This window comes from Lipophrys pholis (genome assembly GCF_963383615.2).
Source record: "Lipophrys pholis genome assembly, chromosome: 3".
In the NCBI taxonomy this organism is placed as follows: Eukaryota; Metazoa; Chordata; class Actinopteri; order Blenniiformes; family Blenniidae; genus Lipophrys; species Lipophrys pholis.
Window position 1 is genome coordinate 8843553 of NC_137627.1, and position 19531 is coordinate 8863083.

Here is a 19531-nt window from a genome sequence, read left to right on the forward strand (position 1 = left end):
ACTAGTTTCCTTCAAGCATCAAATTTACTGTTGTCTTGTCCCTCTACATTGAGTCTATTACAATTATTACAGCCAGAGAGCAATTTTCCATTTAGTATCAAACATGTGAATGTGTTCCCTTCCACACTCATATCCACGACTGACAAGAATGAAACAACGTCCTTGTGCAGCTATCGGATCGAGTGAGACTGTTTTGAAAATGGAGATGAAGATTACCTTCTGTAAACATCTTCAGAAACAAAATGATTCAACATAGTGGTCTGCACAGTGGCAGGAATATTACTGGTGTGAGTCCAGCTTGGCTTCCTTTCTGTGTGGAGTTTTTTCTGCGTCTAATTAGAAACCGCCTGCCCTGGAATGGATCCGTTTATACGCTGTCTTCAGCCCGTCAGCTGGAGGTGATTGGGACATTTTTATTTCCCAATAATTTTGTTTTCGCACAGGTTTTAAAGTTGTTATTGCGCCGTCCCAGAGTGTACTTCCAGATTAACCAACACGAGTGGCACCTGCTTAACTTTACACGACCAAGAACCTCCGCACCTCCTCTGGAGGGGAGTTCTTCTCAGCAAACTGTCAAGTCAGGAATGGAGACAGCAGGGGAGCAAACAAAGAAAGGTTAAACAGAAAGTAAATGTCAGTCTGACTGACTAACATGTGAGGGAGACAAGATGTGCCTGAATGAAGGGGATTTTTTGGAGATAAAGATTGACACGCGTCCACACCCGGCCTTCACCTCTTATCACTACAGCGACCTTCTCGGAAACAGCTCGCTGGAGGCTGTTTGAACAAAGACAAATAAAGACAGAGCAGGTCATGTCCATCATTACTTCCATCAGATAATAACTACAGTGTGATTTATGTAAAATACTTTCTGTCCACTTGCAAAATCCGTCCACGAATTGAAGTGATCTTCATATCAGCACCACTGTTTGTTTTTTTTGGTTTTTGTTTCTTTGACAATTGAGAGATGGACAGCAAAATAGCCATTTTCTCATCATGTCATCTACCAAAGTGACTGTGATTCGTCATTGTGAAAAGAAAATCCAACCAGACGTCCCAGAGTGAGCTGAGATCCTGTTTCGGTCTCGGAGACACAATGCGATTTTAAATTCTTTATCCAGAACAAGAAGTACCCATTCAGTGATAACACTATATTTCATGAGCACAAAAAAGCCAAAACAAGAGCGATACGTTTTCCATTGCATGAAATTAACTTTGAATATATAGATAGTAGAATAATGCATTTTGAGCCACAATCAATTCATAAAAAGTGATCTGCAAGAAGCCCTCACAGCTTCAGCAGCACCCAATGTAGAGAAGTTAAACTAACGGCAAAAAGTGTTGACATGAGTCCCCACTCTACGGTCATGTACCACTGTGTTCAAGTTATATTAAAGGATATTGGGGCGGTGGTAACCTGCCAAACAGGCACAAGATGGATGTGAAGAAGAGGCAGACGGGAATGGATAGCATCAAAGCTGAAGAAGAAAGGCACGAATTGAGGTAATTTCTCACTTGAAGACTTGTTCTGGTCCATTTTGCTTGGGAGGCATGTATTGATTCCCGAGATGTCGCGGCTTAAGTAAAATGTCCCGACGCTCTGGAGTGAATCGATTGCTGAGGTTTTAGTCAAAGTGAATCACGGCGGCGGGAAACAAGCGAGGGAAAAGCCTTGGAAGTTGCGGAAATATGATCAAAACTGTGGAGCACATTATTCTGGGAACATACAAGGTCCTGCATCCTTTCACAGCCAAATAAAGCTCGTCTGGATGCTCTTCAAAATGTAGACAGCACAGCGGGCAAGTCTGCCGTCTGCCTTATTTTGACAAATCTGTTTACCTCCAAGACTTTTCTCTTTTTTTCTAGATTGATCCCTGGTTAGCGAACAGTGATGTGGGAAACAATCCATCCCCTGCAGTAAAGAAATATTTGGGAAGTGTCACATTTGACAGCTCAGAAAGCAAAATAAAAGAATCTAACAAACCGTTTGCGCTACAGAGATTTAAAAAAATCCAGCAGGTTGCTGATACATGCAAAGACTTTTTACTCAACTTCCTATGAACAACATGAGCTAATCAAAAATATATATATATATTTTATTTTTTTTTTTAGAGCATTAGGCGACGTAAAAGCAGGTTTTAAAGTATTACTTACCGGGCTTTCAGTGAGGACAAAGTCGACTTGTCAATCCTGGAAATAAACAGAAAACACACACACACACATTATTGATCATGCTTCCAGCACCAATTTCTCAAAGCAGCAATTACATTCTTTGCTGTAAGCACTCTAATACAGCAGTAACGAGGGTCTAAATGTGCAGATCAATAGAGCAATGAGAGAGATTTATGACTTCACCTGCACATGGGGAATTCAGCATTTCAAAGAAAAATGTTTATTAAGCATTTAAATGTATATCGTCCACTTCAGTTGCTACAGACCCAATCAATAGACTAAAAACATATTACACTAAACACACCGGTTCACAGTCAAACTAATCAGGTCACAGCTTCGAATGAGAATAAAATACAGGTTCTATCAGTGTCTGTGCACCTCGCCAGCAGAGAGGATCATGGTTTTCGACAGGTTGTAGTTGAAAAGGCTGCTCAGACTGGTTCTGAGTGTTTATGTTCGTTATTCATGCTTCACTACATACTGTTTAGACTATCAAGATAGAAAATCAGAGCGTTTGAAATCCACAACTTTGCAGTGAAGTTACAGTTTACTTAAGTGCAAAGCCTCAGTGAGGCAAATAAGGTTTTTGGATGGAAAAGCAGTAAAAACAGGAATTTATAAAAAAATATAAATTATTTGCATGCACATGAACAAAACTGCGTGCATGCTCAATGCTTGTTTTACAAAGTCTTCACATGCTTTTCACAGCAAAGTGTTTTGACATTAATTCTTTAATCCAATTGAATTGGAGAATTAACCTTGCAGAACAGTGTCAGATCTATTTGATGGAGGCGCGCACTCTCACAGCAGATGCACACACATTGCACAAACACTATTTTTAACCACAGTCACACACAGCCAGAACATTCCAAATATAATATGAATGCTTTCCAGGGTTTTGAAAACTATCTGCAACATTTGATGGGAACATACCGAGCATTGATAAGTACATTTGTGGAAGGTTAAAAATCATTTTGCCAAACAGACACATCTGAACAGTAACTTTATAGGTAATCATTCTATTGCACACATCAGAATATTTTCCATCTTCAACTGAAACAAAGTTGATCATGGATCTTTTCATGCAGTTTATTAGTTTAAATCATTTTTGCTGCTCTGCTGCAGCAACATTTCAATACCACCACAGTATCTGATCTGACAAATGACCCTGTGTTGGACTAATGGAGCAGCAGGCTGTGCTCTGGAAGGATGTCTGAAACCCACATTCTGCCTGAGCCACTGTACAACTCGGTGATACAACAATAGAATATGAAGTTTAATCACATTAATGTTATCTTTTGATGAGTCCGATGGGCTCTCAAACACTAAATATTAGCAGAAATATACCTCAAATGAACCACAGCACTAAATAATGCTTTACTATCGCTGTGAATTTCAGTGCAAACACTTATTGTATCATTACAGTAGTAGTTTCAATTTGGGGATTAATTCTATTATCATGTTTCGTTTGTTTAACAAACATTGCGCAGTGACAGTGGATTATCTTCCTTACAGTTCACAAACAGGCTTTTTGTTTTTATTGTATTTTGCATGCGAGAGGAATACTGATTTCAACTTTAATGAAGCCTCGATAACTCTTTCTACTTCTGAGTTTACGTGGACCTACTTTTTGAGGAATCTGAAGAACCTCAGAAGAAAGTTATTACAATAGTATATTTTGACTCTGATGCCCAATAGTGTGGTTTGCCTGTGTGGTTTGTCTTCTACCACCTCAACTTCCTCAACCATAAGACACACATCTGAATTCATCACCAAGTTCTTACAAAAGGGGCCCCTCTTAAATTCAGCCTACAATTTGACCCAAAACATCCCCTTTGCAAAGTGCTTCCTTACAAGCCCTGCATTTACTTCGAGAGCCGATTTTGGACAAGTTTTCCTGTTAAATACGCAATTACAAAAAAAACCTGCAGAGAAAGTAACTTTCAAACCAAATGCCAGCCGATCAGCTCCCTCTGCTTTCAGTACAACTTTCTACTTTTTTTCTTTTAAAGAACTTTATGAAAAAGGAATGATCCTTTGTAGAGCTTGATAATAAAACTGTATATTGGGAGTAGCAGGCTTCGCCATTCAGTGGGAAGACTTTATGATCCAATAACAGAATAAATGCAATCTGAATAATTGATTTTCACTGCGGGGCAGTTATTGCTCATGGGATTTTTTTTTTCCTTTGAAGGAATATTATCAACACTTTCATTTCTTGCACTCAGGCTACAGATGAGAGCTTCAGTCTCTGATCACACGACATACCAGCATGTTGTTGAGCTGAATCCTTTTAAGACTGCATTTTCGAAGAAGATCGGGATCTCTGAGGGACAACTCTGAGCAAGAGTGGTCAAACTGATGCGGTTCACACTCGTATCAACCAACATTTTCTACTTTATATGAGGAAAATAAATTTCTGTTTTTCACATTTCCCATCCATCCATATTGAAAATGACATGTAACGTGGAGCTCTTATAAGTCACAGGTCAGCTCAACCCTTCTGGCCGTCCCAGCCTGGAGGGGGGGGGGGGGGGGGATAAGTGGTCTGAAGCAGGGCTTTAGTGTCAGAGCAACCAGCGACGAGGGAGCGCGCACAAAAACACTCCAGCCAAGTGTGTCAGGACATTCGTCCCTAAATGGGCTCCCTGGCAGTTTCTTCTGCACATTGCATCATGGGAACTGTCCTCAGCCAACTGAGGGGAGAAGACAACTAATCAGAGCTGAATGTGTACAGTGTGTCACGAGGACGGCAACACAACAGCAGCAGCTAATGGGCAGAGACAAAGCAGCCTGTTGATTGTAGTAGTTCCTCCCTGAGCGGAGATGGCACAGAGTGAAACTGTGTGCGTACACACACACACACACACACACACACACCCACACCCAGTGTGAGAGGTGTGACACAGTGGAGCAGCCCTCCACCCATCCTTCCTTTTTATAAGACAAGTTATCTCTGTACTATGCTCAGCTCGATGTGAACAAACTCCCTAATACACATTGGAGCAGAAACAAAAACTGACTAACTCTAATGTGCATCATTTATTCACATTACCATGTGCACAGTCTTGAGCATACACAGAGCAAACTGCCTCACACATGTTATCCAATAAAATAAGTCAACGTACCATCCAACTCCACCAAATGAGACACTTCTCCTCCTCCGCAGCATTTTGTCAGTCAGGATGTGTCGGGGGTCTCCCTCTTCTTCTCAGCCCCTCTCTCTCATCAGAGGAAACGTATGCTCTTCTCCGACTCTCTCTCTCTTTTAGTGTGTTCTCTATACTTGCACTTTGTCTGCCTCTCTGTCTGACCGCGCCTCCCTCCCTCTTTCTGCTTTCGCCTCTATTTATCTTTTTTTTTTTTTTTCCACTCTCTCTCTCTTTGTCTCCACCTGCCTCTCAGGAGCCGTCATTTTCCTCTTTGCCACTTGACCGGGCAACTACTTTCCTGCAGCGTTGCTCTTTGGCTTTCACAGTCTATTAAACATGCCCCCCCTCCCCCTCCCCTCTCCCTCACACACACAATCCAATACACTGACACATACAGGTACTTCAGTCAGGGTGAATGAAGGAGCAAGTTGAGGAGGGGCCACAGTCCTGCATCTGACTCTCTGTTTGTTCAACACACACAAACAAAGAGTTATAGATACAGTCACACCTGAACTCTTGAATCACCTCTGTGATTGACACCATAACGCTTGGGGTATGCCCACACAGCCGCACGCAAAGGAAAGTGGTCACTTCCTGCGCTGCGTGTCCATTGGCGAGTATGCTAATGTAGTCGTCACTGACGGTTCACACTCACGTGTGCAGGAAAAAGACCATGAAAGAACTAATATGAAAGAGTCTTCTGCATATGCAACGCAAATACAGTTACTAAAGTGGGCCCTTTCATTCGTCCGGGTATTTTTTGCCTTACATTTGTAATCTTTTTAAAGCATGTTGTAAAAGGCTGTTTCCAATGGCAGATTCCCTAGTGAGGAGGGAGATGAGATTTTCTTGATGTGCAATTTAAAGAGCATATCCTCATGAAGGCAAAAACAGACCTATACAGTCAGGCTGCAACACATATAAAAAAAAAAACTCGGATGTCATGACCACAGGGAGTGTCTTTCCTGACACCCTTCCTCCTCTCTCCTGAGTTGACAGGTTCACACACTTGATGTATAGTGAAAGAACAGAGATAGTTCAAGAAAGCTTTGTCTCAAGAAGCCTTGTGGACGGCAAATTCTGCTGTGATACTCTTTATATAGTCGAGGTTTTGCTCTATTAACCCACGAAGACCTGAGGCAAAACATGAGCCTTTATCGAGGGCACGATTTGAATCTTTCTGCCTGACATGAATTCACTGTTCACAGTGTGAGATTAAGCAAACTGTGTTGCACTTCACTGGTTATGCATCTTTAAGACGATGGCAGCGTATAAGCACTGTTGTGTTGCATCAGGCTCTGAATAGAGACCTGCCTACATACTGCATCTGCATAAGACAACAAATTCCATTTAAATACAGTCAGGTTTAAGCTCAAGAGAAAAAAAACAGCTGTTTAATCATTTAGTGACCCCCCCCCCCCCCTCGACATCCCCCCTTTCCACCCTCTAACTATAGTGTGTGTGTGTGTGTGTGTGCACGTCCCGTCACGTTCAGTACCCATCATCATTTGCAATGCATACCGTAAACAACTACACCCTGCAGCTTTATTGTATAGCCAAAGATGAAGCGGCGCCAAATTAAAAAAAAAAAATGCTTTTGACCGACTCCAGTAAATTGCACACTAATAATTTTGTTAGAACAACATGTACCACTACAAGCCTACTTATTAGAATAACTCCTCTTCAGAGATGTTGATGTCATAACAATGTTATATTTAATCAGTTCAGACAGTTCAGACAATGCATGCGATCCTTTAATTTGGAAGTGTTGATGCACTCGCATTTCTTGCCTTATTTGCATATAAACCTTTTGCAGCATTCGTGAGATCCCATAATTATGGTTTATTAATACCACGATTGTTGATGCAGAGATTGTGAAATGCTTCGTGGATCACTGTAATCTTCAATAAGTAATGTGTTCTGGTCATATTCCGAGTAAAATTGTTTGAAAACCTGCATTGTTTGCAGGTAACCAGGTTAAACTGTGACAAAGATTCAGCTTTGATGTGGGGATGCAAACGGCAAGACTCAACCAACGAGCAAGAGACAAAAGTCGATCCCAAGCTGGTGAACTGACTGCGTTACTGCGGCATCTGAAGTGACACTAGCAAATATTTTTGGCTCCCACCCACACAGATATAACACCAATCAGTCAGTGCAAAAAGTAACACCACCTGCAGAACACTGAGGGAGTGCTGCCACTGGAGGAAAATCCACGAGACACTCTCGCTCTCTTTCAGCCCCCAAATTAAATAAGTTTAAAAAATAAAGAGCAGGGAAGTCAAATTGACTCTGTAATATATATTTGAGCATGATATGAACCAAATGTTTAAAAGTTATTGTTGCATTGTTTCAAGCTGTTTCAGTGAGAAACAGTTCAAGTTATTCAAATTAGCCACAAGTGTAACAGCTGACCAAATTATAAATACATGAATGCAATTCCTTTTCTTTTGAAACTTGTACAACTATAGCCATTTTACACTCAGATTACTGCAAAATAGCATTGTGTTTATCGTGCATTATTTATTGCGTAAGTACAACCTACTTAGCTCATTTTAAATTTACCACTCATGATATCCAAATATTGATTTGCATTCTCAAAACAGTATTTCATTAACTGGGAAAATTCCTGATTTGTTTTGAGAAAAATACTTTGATGATGCAAACAGGTAAATACAATTAAATGCATAAAGTTACACCACTATTTTTACTATTTCTTTTACGATTGATTATTGACTATAACACTGCCACTTGCAATCGAATTTAATTCGAGCAACGTAACAGTAGTGCTGAGGCATTAGTATTCTTTCCACCTCCCAGAGTGATCCTTCACCCATTACAACAGGACAAAAAGGATCAACAGCTCTCAAACAACAGCTCAATTTCCGACAGGATCACTTTAAAACGGAAACTGTGCTCCCAAAGCTCCATCAATAATAGTTCAATTTCATTTAGAGTGATTTCAAAATGTAGCAAACACACAGTTTTAATGGATGTCGAATATGTTCATAGCCAAATGCTTTTACAGTGGCAGTCTCCATTATCAACATTTCTCTCTCTCCTTTGTTTTCTTGTGGATGACTGCATGTTACTGGCTCATATCTCTAATATGGTTAGATGGTGCTGATTAAAAGCAACGAAATGATCCGCTGGCACAATGCAATTTGTATTTGTGTGCTTCTTTGCTTGCACTCAAACACATAAGGAACAGCAGTCCTTACACAACATTCGTCAGTATCATAAAAAAGATGAGGGGATTCGAATATGGGGTTATTTAAGTGAGTTTAATGAAATATACTTCAACAATGAAACTTTATATTCATGACAGTCACGTTTTTGGTGGGAGGAAAACACAAAGTATGTTTGATTTAGAGTGCCGTGCAGTAAAACTCAAACACTGAGTGCAGTATCCTGTGCTTAAATTATTTTTAAATGTGAAAAATGCTGCACAAAATCCAAGGTGTGGGCAGCTCGTGGTGCTTTATGTCGCAAAAATGGGAAGTTTTGGCCACGGCAGTAATATGTTTTTTGGGTTTTTTTTTTTTTAAATGCTCTTAAACCATATGTATGTACCTGGCAGCAGCACCAGCCTGCAGCAGTAGACAAACAGTGTGTAACAAAACCAGCTGGCAGACCAGCAAATGCTTCACTCAGGAGTCACTGGAGACCAAAATGGAAGAGAAAGAAAGCCGATTGCTAGTTTCTGTTGCACTGTTCGCCTGTGGTGAACCTCGTGGGTGGTGCATCCATGTGGTTCTCCCACATCGCTTTTTCGGGGCTGGTGGCCGGGGAGCCCAGGCCACCGTCTCGGCCTTTCCTCCAGCGTGCATGCAGGCTAATTGTTTTTTTAGGTTTTCCTGCAGCTTTAGAATGGTCCAAAGCTATGAAGCATAATTTCTCCAGCAGATCTGGGGTGACCCCTGGGCCTCCTCACAACTTGAACCCCCCCCCCCCCCCCCCAAAAAAAAATGTGAGCTGATTCCTTTCAATTTGAAGGTGTCATGGCTTTATGTTGAGTACATCTGTGTCCATACTCAGAAGCACTCAACCAAGGAAAACATAAACAAACAATTAGCCTGCAGTCTTCAGAGGACAATGCTGGGAGAGGGCTGTCTGGGGAGCATAGTGGACTCACATACATTCACTAAGTGGAAAAGATGTGGGTGGACGTAAAGATGATTACATGTAATTATCAAGTGAAAGTTAGATCTCAACTAAAGGTTAACCAGCCAAGGTAACTTCACAAATGTATATTCATCATTAAACATATGGACCAGGAATCATCGGTGGTGCACACTGGAAGCACATCAGTCGATAGCAAATGTAACTTACTGTGAATCATAAACACTGTAGACCTGAACACAGTATCCCTTAACACTAAACAAATTCAACATAGCATCACATTGCCATAGAAATCAAATAATGTCGGGCTTCGATTCCTGTGAGAACATTCAGAGGTTTCATTTATTATTCACTTTTTAACAAGGTTGTGATATAAGACTACTTGTCACACTCTCGTCCTCAAGTCTCACACAGACTTTGTCCGAGAATGTGCAAGTTGCCATCACACGACCACAGATGTTGGGACGTGGGCTGAGGGACGTCACCGTCCAGCAGGCAAGTTGGCCGGTGCCACTGGGTCACTTCTCTTGTACTGAATCACACCACGGAGCAGCCTGATCCGAGAGGACTGCAGTACGACAGCAGTGTGTGGGGGGGGGGGGTGATGCCAACGCCGTTTGTGAAATTGAAAAGCTATAAATGTGTCAGGATCAAGCCATCACCTTGTCATGGGCGTCACGGGAAGATTAGATTTTCACCCCCCTGATGTGAGGGAATACACACTGATGGCAAAAACATAATTAAGGCATAATTAATTAACATAATTAATTTGTGTCGCTATTGCAGGGCGCAGTCGAGCTGCAAAGTTGGATCAACTGTGATTCCAGAACAATCCACGACAAACATCTTTTACAATGTTGTTCTTCCCGTGATGAAACAACTTAGCTCATAAAAAAAAATTAAGCATTTGTTAGAAGGATGAGGGGGTTGTGTGTTTTTTGCACATTCACAAGTGTTTGTAAGGGAGAGAGATTGAGGTGAGAAAGTGACAAAAAAAAATAAAAGAAATTGCTAAAGCCAAACTAAAGTGCGACCAAACATAGCATCAAACACACTGCGTGGGAAAAAAAACAAACACAACTTTTGAAATTTCACAATGGTTCTTCTACAAACTGCATTCTCCGACACCCGTCTCAGCTGCAGCCTCTCTGAACCAACACCAGAGACAAAGGGGAGAGTACATCCTGTACAGGTCACCCGTCCATCAGAGGGCCCAACTGCATAATATCAGACGAGCAATTTCATTATGGCCGTCACTCCATGCTAAACCATGCTTAATGTAAGTGCTACAAATCTGCAATAATCCTACAGTGTGACAAGGACTAAAATGCACGAGGTGAATGTGATGTGAACAAAACCATATTTGGAGAAGGACATTATAACATACAATGTACAAGAATATCTCACACACACACACACACACACACACACACACACACACACACACACGGTAATGTTGCCTATGGCAACTGATACACACTTCAAAAAAAGCCACACAATGACATCTTGTTTCACGCTCTGGCCTCATAAAGAGAAAGTCCCTGGTTTGAGCTCAGGGTTGGACTTGTTTGTGCAGAGTTTGCATGTTTTTATACATGCACAGGTTTCCTCTAAATGGCTCATGGGCGTAAATATAGAGATGTGAAAACGTGTAATTGTCAATCGCTCAGTGTTTGACCTGCGGTAGACTTGTTTATTGACATATGTATCTATCGTGGCTGCTTTATTTATTTTTGGCAAGTGCTGCTCGGGCTTGTCGAGTTGTGTGTCTGTTGTCGTGTTGTCGGTTGGGAGGTGTTAAGATCTGTGCAGTGGCTGTCAATGCAATATATGAGCAACCAGGTTATTTCTGCAGAATTTAGTAGTTGAATGAAAACTGTGCCACTATTTTTACATTGGAAATACAACAAACTTCAACAGTAGAATTTTGAATAGATTTGAAATGTAAATTTGTAAATGGGTGAGAAACAGACTTTTGTTGTTTATCTGCTGCATAAATCACTTTAAAAGATGAATCCTCTGGAAAGCAAAGATTGTTTTCAGCCCACCAACATGGATGCAGTGTGCAATTACTTACTGCATAATGATGCTGTATATGTGAGACGAATACACAGCTGTATTACTTGTATATGATTATAGGATACTGTTCTCAGACTCCATTAATTCAGTTTCTTTTCATCTATTTGTTTTTTTATTTGGGTCCCCAATCCCTTCCTCAATAACCATCCCTCTGTCAACCAGTGGTCTTGAGACGTGACGTTTTGTTTTTCATTAGTTTTTCCTTCTTCCTCAATGCCTCTCCCCTCTTCCGTCTCTCTCACCACAATGTAATAAGGAGTTCGGTCATTAGATGGATTCCCAGAGGGCGATACACACCCAGACAGATGTGAGAGACCTTTTTCTTTCCTCTCATCTATCTCTCCCTTGCTCCCATCCATTGTTCCCTTCTGTCTTTCTAATAGGTTACTTAGTCATATGAGGTTTACCAGGACAGCTGCTGATTTAGAGACACAGCTGATGCTCTGCTTTAATGGCTCCTGTCCCAGCCACATGCATCGCCGTCTAGTAAAAACACATGCAGAGATACACATCCACAGGGCTCAAACCACTAAATCTACCTGTTCAGCCGCCATAAGACAATGTCTGTAAATGCAGCAGCATTTTGAGCAGAATGGAATAACAGGCCGAAGCAGGAAGAAACAAAACTTAAACCATTTATATGCAATATACCGCAAAGGTATGAAGTGAAATTCAGTTAATGACTCTCAGTGTATAAAGATGGATGGCGTAATGCCGCCAACAGAAACGAGAGACAAGCAGCAGGTACAGACCCTTAACTCCACTTAGAAATTGCACAATGATGGTGAACTTCATAACAACCAGCTATCATCATCATCATCACCACCCCTGCCCTTCCAAAAAGAAAGAAAGCAAGAGCCGAGACACAAGTTAGCTATTCCAGTGGATTTTGATGCTGAAATTACATCGGTTCCTGGAGGCGGCTGTTAGGACTGATGTCGCTTGAAGTACACCACAGGGAAGACAGAAAAGTCACGATGTCCTTCAGTTGCTTAAAGTAACCCGGGCCTGTCAAATCTTGTGAATCCAGAATCTCGCCTGTCCAATAACAAAGATAGCAAAGTTATAGTATAGTTGAATAGTAAACACAATATTATTTTTTCAACCAAAAGAAATCGAAAAGCTCATACTGGCTGACCTGAAGGAGTAGATACTACGCTGACTCGCTACTGCCACCTAATGTATAAAAATGCTATTACTTTACTTTACATACTGTGTGTGACAGTAATGATCTTTGAATGTTGACATGTTGTACAAACACAATTTGTCCTAAATATTCACAAATAAGCTACGTTCAATCCAATCAACAGGGTAAAAGAAGTTTGCCCTGAAGTATCGGCTTTACATCTGAACATGAAGACCACGTTTCTGCTTTCTTTCATTTATTAACAATACAGAACATGTTCTTAATGTATATCAGTGGATAAGGCCAAAGAGCATATTGATGCACTTAAATCTACACAGTTTGGGTTCTTAAATTATCTTTAACGTGCTATTTATATCATCACCACAATGTGCTGAGCCTCTCTTCAAAGTAAATTTTAATAAGAAATAACATGACACGCATACAGAATTCATGCTTCAGGTGCACAGTTTAGTCTGTCCAACCTGCAGAAGCCACGCTAATGACTGTATATTGAGCTGAAAAAAGTAGAATATATATATATATATATATATATATATGTGCGATTTCCCCCTTCTGTCCCTTATCTGCATAGTAATTACATCTACTACACCAGCAGACCAGAAAAACTCACACAAAGTAATTTTACAATCTAACTAAAGCAGTCTTATGTGATTAAATTTAAACTCACTGTTGCTTAACAACTAGTATTACATGCCAGACATCCATTGTTTCCAACAGAAATGATAAGTCTGATCCATTTGCATTATATGACACATGTTGAACAATGAATGTTAGAGGCCTTGAAAAGCAGAATCTACAATAAGTCTTTGTAAGCGACATATGTAACATTTGTTATGGTCTCACATTCTCCTCCTGCTTTACAAAACACATCCTGAAAATACATAAAAACATTTGTCCCCAAGTTGCTGGCAAGTGGAAATTTGCATTCCAGTCTCACAGGACTGTGACTTCACTTAATGAATAAAGACGGGTGTGTAGTTTGCCATGCATCTTATGACACACTCGCAGGGCAAAGACAGAAGATTAATAATGCACCTCACTGTCAAACAATACACTGAAAAGGACTGAAGGTCTTTTTTTCCCCCCCAACAGATTTACTCAACATGATCCAATAAGCTTATACCTTTGCTTCATGAATAGGGACGACCTCGCCATCACAATGGCTGCTTTTAATGTGCATTAAGTAATGAAGCAAATACAGAAGATAACAGTTATATATATTTCAACATTTTTCCATTCCTCAAACTTGTGACAAGGTTTCTTTTTCACTCCATCCCACTGATTGTTTCTCATTTTCCTCAGTATCGATGTTCACGAAACCTTCCTCCCGCTTTGCTTCTATTTTTATTTTCAGACGTTCCCCCTATAGTTCTTCTCGCTGTTGGTGGATTTTAGTGAAAGTGACAGCAAGCCCACCCATACACCCACTCTTCCAGTTCTGCCTCCCTCTCACACACACACACACACACACACCCTCCACCCACGGCTTCCACAGTGCCTTCATCCCTTCTCTCCCCAGTTTCTCACTATTCCAGGCGACATTGATCAGAAAAGACAAAAAAAAAACATCCATTTAATTCACATACTTTCTCTTCGCGGCAGTTCTGGCGGGATAAAGCAAGGCGCACACACAGACCGAGATACACATGAGAAGACACAATGACAAACGCCCACAGGGGCAAATGCTCAGCCCACACAAAAACAATTTAATCAGGTATATTCGGAGAACATAGCAATTTCCTCACAGCTTTTCATTTTCCGATTTAATAGGAAGACACTAATACAAACATAGGCTCACACCAAATACCCTCCACTGCTGGTGACTCACGTTTGACTGAAGCTTTTCGGAAAGTGAAAGTAGATTAAAGAAAAAGATTGAGATGTTTTCTTTTTAACAATTATTAACTTGAAATACTGAAGATATGCATGGATAAAAGGACAATGAGTCAGGTAAAAGAAGATGCGTGAGAGAGTGACCTGAGCAGTCGGGATGACGCATGTTGAGAAATGAGTTAATGACCAATGGAGCATGTGTGACGGAAGAAAGATAGGGAGTGTGAGGAGGAGGAGGAGGAGGAAGGAGAGGTGAGAGAAGGAAGCGAGAACTGCTGACAGATCGAGGGATTCTTGAAAGGTGAATAATGAGGAGCAGAGAAGAGAGAAGACAAGTGCAGAGGAGTTTGGTGAGGACAAAAGATAGGATAGGAGAGTGCTCTGACGTTCATTAGCTCTCAAGGGAACAACTCGAGGCGCCACGTGAACAAAAGACGGCGTGAACTTGGCGGAAAAAGGTTAAACCCAGTTAAGAGAAGAAAGGTTAAACAAAGAAACAGTCCTAAACAAGACAGATTTACCACTTTCGGTTTAACTTTTTAAGCACGTATGCATGGCCAGTATGTGTACCAGTACCACGTACCAGTACCACCAGTTGGTTTTGTGTTGGAACAAGAGGCCACAAGGAATTACAGAAACACATACCAAAAGACAAGTACAAATAAACATATATTGCCAAATCAAAAGTTGTGCAAGTCGTATGTGGAAATTGAAAATTCTTATTTAAATTTGAACAAGGGAACGGATCCATACGTTTTCTATGCACACATCACCTGGAATATGCAAAAAAAAATTTAAAAGGCAAACTTCCAGGAAAGATCGAATCAGAAAGAAGATTTAAATGAGGATGTTGTGATTTGACAGCAATAAGCACTTTGTCCTTTGAATGGAGGCAATACAAGAGAATCATTTTTAATTGAGGGAAAAATAACAGGGGCTTACAGAGCTAGTCCATGTCGAGCATGACACATGTCACGTTTGGTTTTTATTAACAAAGCCATCATTTTTTCTTAATCTACATGATTTCCTTCAGATTCGGTGAGAACAATTGATTCTAAATATCTGAAAGTGACTCTTTGCAGTGATCATTCGCTAGACCATGGTTGCAGATCTGTACCTTTCTTTACGAGAAAAGAACAAAATGGAACTCAGCCACGGTCACCAGATGTCTCGAAATATGTTGAATGATGTTGTCACATACGTACCGCTTCCTCAGAATAAACACACTCATGATTCAAATAAACATCTTCCCGCTTTCCATTCTTGGCAACGTATGCAGCGTGGATCTTTTTTTCTCTTGGCAGGGGGACGCTTGCTTACACAGATTACACACACCCACCCTTTACTGTATGCCCATTAACCAGGGCCCCAATGGCACATGGCAAGAAAATCCAGGCATGCATGACAACATTTAAGCAATTGGCTCACACACAGACGAAAACGTCGCACATATTACTGAGATGCAATGCAGTAGTAACGCAAGGCAGCCTTCTGTGGTTAAATGTTGAGCCTTTTCTCTGGCTTCAAAATTCTTTGAATTTTCCCTTGTGGCATCAGCGAGACGCAGCGAGATGAAATTTATGAAAAGAAACGCTGCTCTTGTCTTCCCACACGCATATGCAAAAAATAAGAAACACAGCCCCGTGCCCTCAAACAAGCACACCAACCAACACAACAAGGTGTCAAACCCACTGAAATATATAGCCCAGTAAAAAGACATTGCAGCACTGTTGCAGCATTACAGGAGGGACCATTTGCATGCCATCCAGGCTTCCAAAGACTCTTTCACAGCGTGCACATTTACGCACATACGCACACGGACAGCCACCCGGCTTCTCTCGGCAAAGCACCCCGTGAAAATCTATATGGTCGGCAACATTTCACTCAAGTTTAGGGAAACAGAAGAAAAAGCAAAAATGGAAAATGGGTTTCCACTTGACTTGATTGTGTTTTCAGATTACACCTGGAACTACCGCGAGCCTCCCTCACTCCAGCTGGAGAGTTCTCACACAAATACATACACACTCTTCTCATCAGTCGGCCGGCTTCCAGCTCGCTGCTGTCAGCAGTCACCTGCAGGCAGCAGGAACATCTCCCGTCTGCTCCCGTCTGCGCCGCAGAGTGAAAAAGCCTTACCTCGGCTCCCCTGCGGATCCTTTGCAAGCTGGGGTGAACATCTCGCAGCCGGTGGATGGTGCAGCATGAGCAGTGGACCAACTGTCAGAGCAGAAGAGGTTGAGACTATGTGAGTGCATATATGAGAGAGGGAGAGAGAGAGGAGGGGGGGGGGGGGGGCGTACAGGGGGAGGGTGCAGCGATAAAGCACGGGGTAGAGCAGAATTATGAGATGAGAGGGAGCGAGAGAATGTGTGTGTCACAATGGGAGACAGTGTTACCATGGAGAGAAGGCTACGCCTAAACTCCTTCAAGCCTTTTAAGACCAAGTAAAGAGCGGCAGAAGAGAAAGTCACGGTGGGAGGGAAAGGGAAAGGGGGTCCGTGTCAGCCGAGGAAGAAAAGACAGAATAAGGAATCAAAGGAGAAAAGACTGCAGAGAAGAAAATTAATAAGGACGGATTAAGAGAGTAAAAAGGCTGACCTGAGGGCAACTTTCCACTCATCTGTAGTCAGAGCATTACACCAGCATGGAGAGCGGTCAGAAACAAACGCATGGATAGACTTGGTTGCCATCAGATGACTTTTTTTTTTTTTTTAATGTAACTAATTGTGTGAAGCACTTTAAGAGTACCGCAGTGTGCTTTATATGTGAAGTCATCTCAATAAGACATTACTGTGTTTGATTTAAATGTGGCTCGGCTGGAAAGCCCTGGAAAGTAAAACGCTGCTGACAACTAATAAAATATCCGTCATCATTAGAGATGTACCACTGCCGGTCACAAGCAAAAGCTAGGGAAACAAGAGCTATGTCCTTGGCGGACAAAACCAACATATTGCAGATGTATATATATTTCTGATTGGACACATGATACAAGCGGGAGACTCGATATTGTGATTCATAACTTTGTGACTCCCCTGGCCAGCTCAGTTGGTAGAGCATGAGACTCACAATCTCAGGGTAGTGGGTTCGTCACCTTCCTGTGGGCTCACCACCTGCAGGAAGGTTCTTAATCGGTGCGATGTGATCTGGGTGACACCCCCGCGACCTGGAAACGGATAAGCGGAAGAGAATGAATGAATGAATGAATGAATGAAGGAACTTTGTGACTGCAGTACCGAGATCACATGATGGCACACTTGTAGAGGAATAATTAAGACTTTGGCCCAAGTTTGTAGAACAGAAATATATCTTGTGAGTCTTCATGTACTATATTTGATGTAAATGACCGTCCTGATGCCAGTTGTAGTGAAAGTGACAAACCCTCACCATTTAGTGCAGCTATGTACACCAAACGGGAATACCTTTTCTTTTCCTCCAGATATGCCCTCAATCATATTATATATCTCTTTTCAGCTCGTGCATTTTGACACTACTGAAAAGCAAGATTATTTTCTTATATCGATGTGGATTGTAAAACATGCCTGAACACTTCCCATGCATTAATTGTTTTTAACCACAAACACTTCCTCAGTTATATGTATTCTGCTCGCTTATATTTTTGGCACCGGGAAAAAATAACAACAGTTAAAATACATACACGTGGGAAAAAAAGACTTTATAATAGGTTTATAATAATCTATTCCATCCTCGGCTTGGTTTGATGCGATATGTGGCTGTTGAGTTTGTGCTTTGTAGGGAGCTGTCACTGTGAATAAAACCCAACTCTTACCTCACACAAGTGTGCTAAAAGGGTTCACAGTAAAGGTCAGCGATTCTGATATCTGACACACAGTTAACTCACAGAGACATGGGCACACGCGCACACACAATACAACAAACAAACACCGTGGGACCACGGGTGTCAGTTATTCAATGAAGTAGATACCCTCGTGAAGTACAAAGGCTATCAAACGCACACACACACACACACACACACACACACACACACACACACACACACACACACACACACACACACACACACACACACACACACACACACACACACACACACACACACACACACACACACACACACACACACACACACACACACACACACACACACACACACACACACACACACACACACACACACACACACACACACACACACACACACACACACACACACACACACACACACACACACACAATGTGATTGATGTGCAGCTCAGAGGCCACAGTGTTCCATTGATGGCTTTAAACAGAAAAAAAGGAAACAGCAGCCTTTCTAAACCATTTCTTATTGATCTGGTTGCTCGCCTGTAGCTTTGACGACACACACACACACACACACAGAGCACCAGCAGAACAACAGGAAGGGGAGAAAGAGATAGGAGGTTTAATTAAAGCTTTCCTCTATATTAGATGGACTGAAAGAGACATGAGAGAGCCTACAGGTGCATACTCATGCTATGTCACTGTCCATCCTCTCCTTACTGTCACGCACACTGAATGTTTGTTTTGATAATCTCTCTCTCTCTCTCTCTCTCTCTCTCTTCTCTCCACCCCCCCCCCCTCCCTCTCCACCCCCCCCCCCCCCCCCCCCCCCTCCCCGTGTTGGGGGATTTATTTGTCAGCTGTAATTGATCCAGCTGGTCGAGGGTTGCCTGGGAAACCAGTTTGGAAAGTGACAGCTGGAGGTCTGCCAAAGGTTTGGATAAGATTAGCTGCAGTGACCTACTGTAACCAACGATCTGCCATTTATGTAAACAGAGAGCAGGTATAACAAAACCCGCGAAACGATTGAACTGCTGAATGAATGGCTTCGCTTTGGACTAAAGCCCCGCGTCTGTGAGAGGAGGAGGATTTGCATGACGTGAACGGGGGAAGTTCTGGCTGGCATTTGTTTGTGACACTGTTCCAGGCTGTTTGCCAGAGCAACAAGTCCCCCCATAGGGCTGATCTGTGTCTGCGAACGTCACTAACAAGTGACGTGTCTGAGTCTTTGTCAGGGCGAGCTGAT

The 19531-nt window shown here is 41.9% G+C and overlaps 1 protein-coding gene across 5 annotated transcripts in view; it reads right to left on the reverse strand.

The window, feature by feature from the left end:
- rap1gap2a (RAP1 GTPase activating protein 2a) overlaps positions 1–16727 on the reverse strand; it is a 95465-nt gene extending 78738 nt beyond the window's left edge. For 2 of the 5 annotated variants that reach the window (XM_080459650.1, XM_080459648.1), the window contains exons 1-2: positions 16642–16727; positions 2155–2190 (exon numbers count right to left, since the gene is read on the reverse strand). In XM_080459650.1, coding sequence (XP_080315776.1) covers positions 2155–2190; positions 16642–16682 — 77 coding nt within the window. In that variant the 5' untranslated portion in view covers positions 16683–16727. Of the gene's footprint in view, positions 1–2154; positions 2191–5300; positions 5661–16641 lie in introns of those variants that run through there. The other 3 variants (XM_080459647.1, XM_080459643.1, XM_080459649.1) reach the window with 2 other exon arrangements.
- Positions 16728–19531: the final 2804 nt, after the last annotated feature.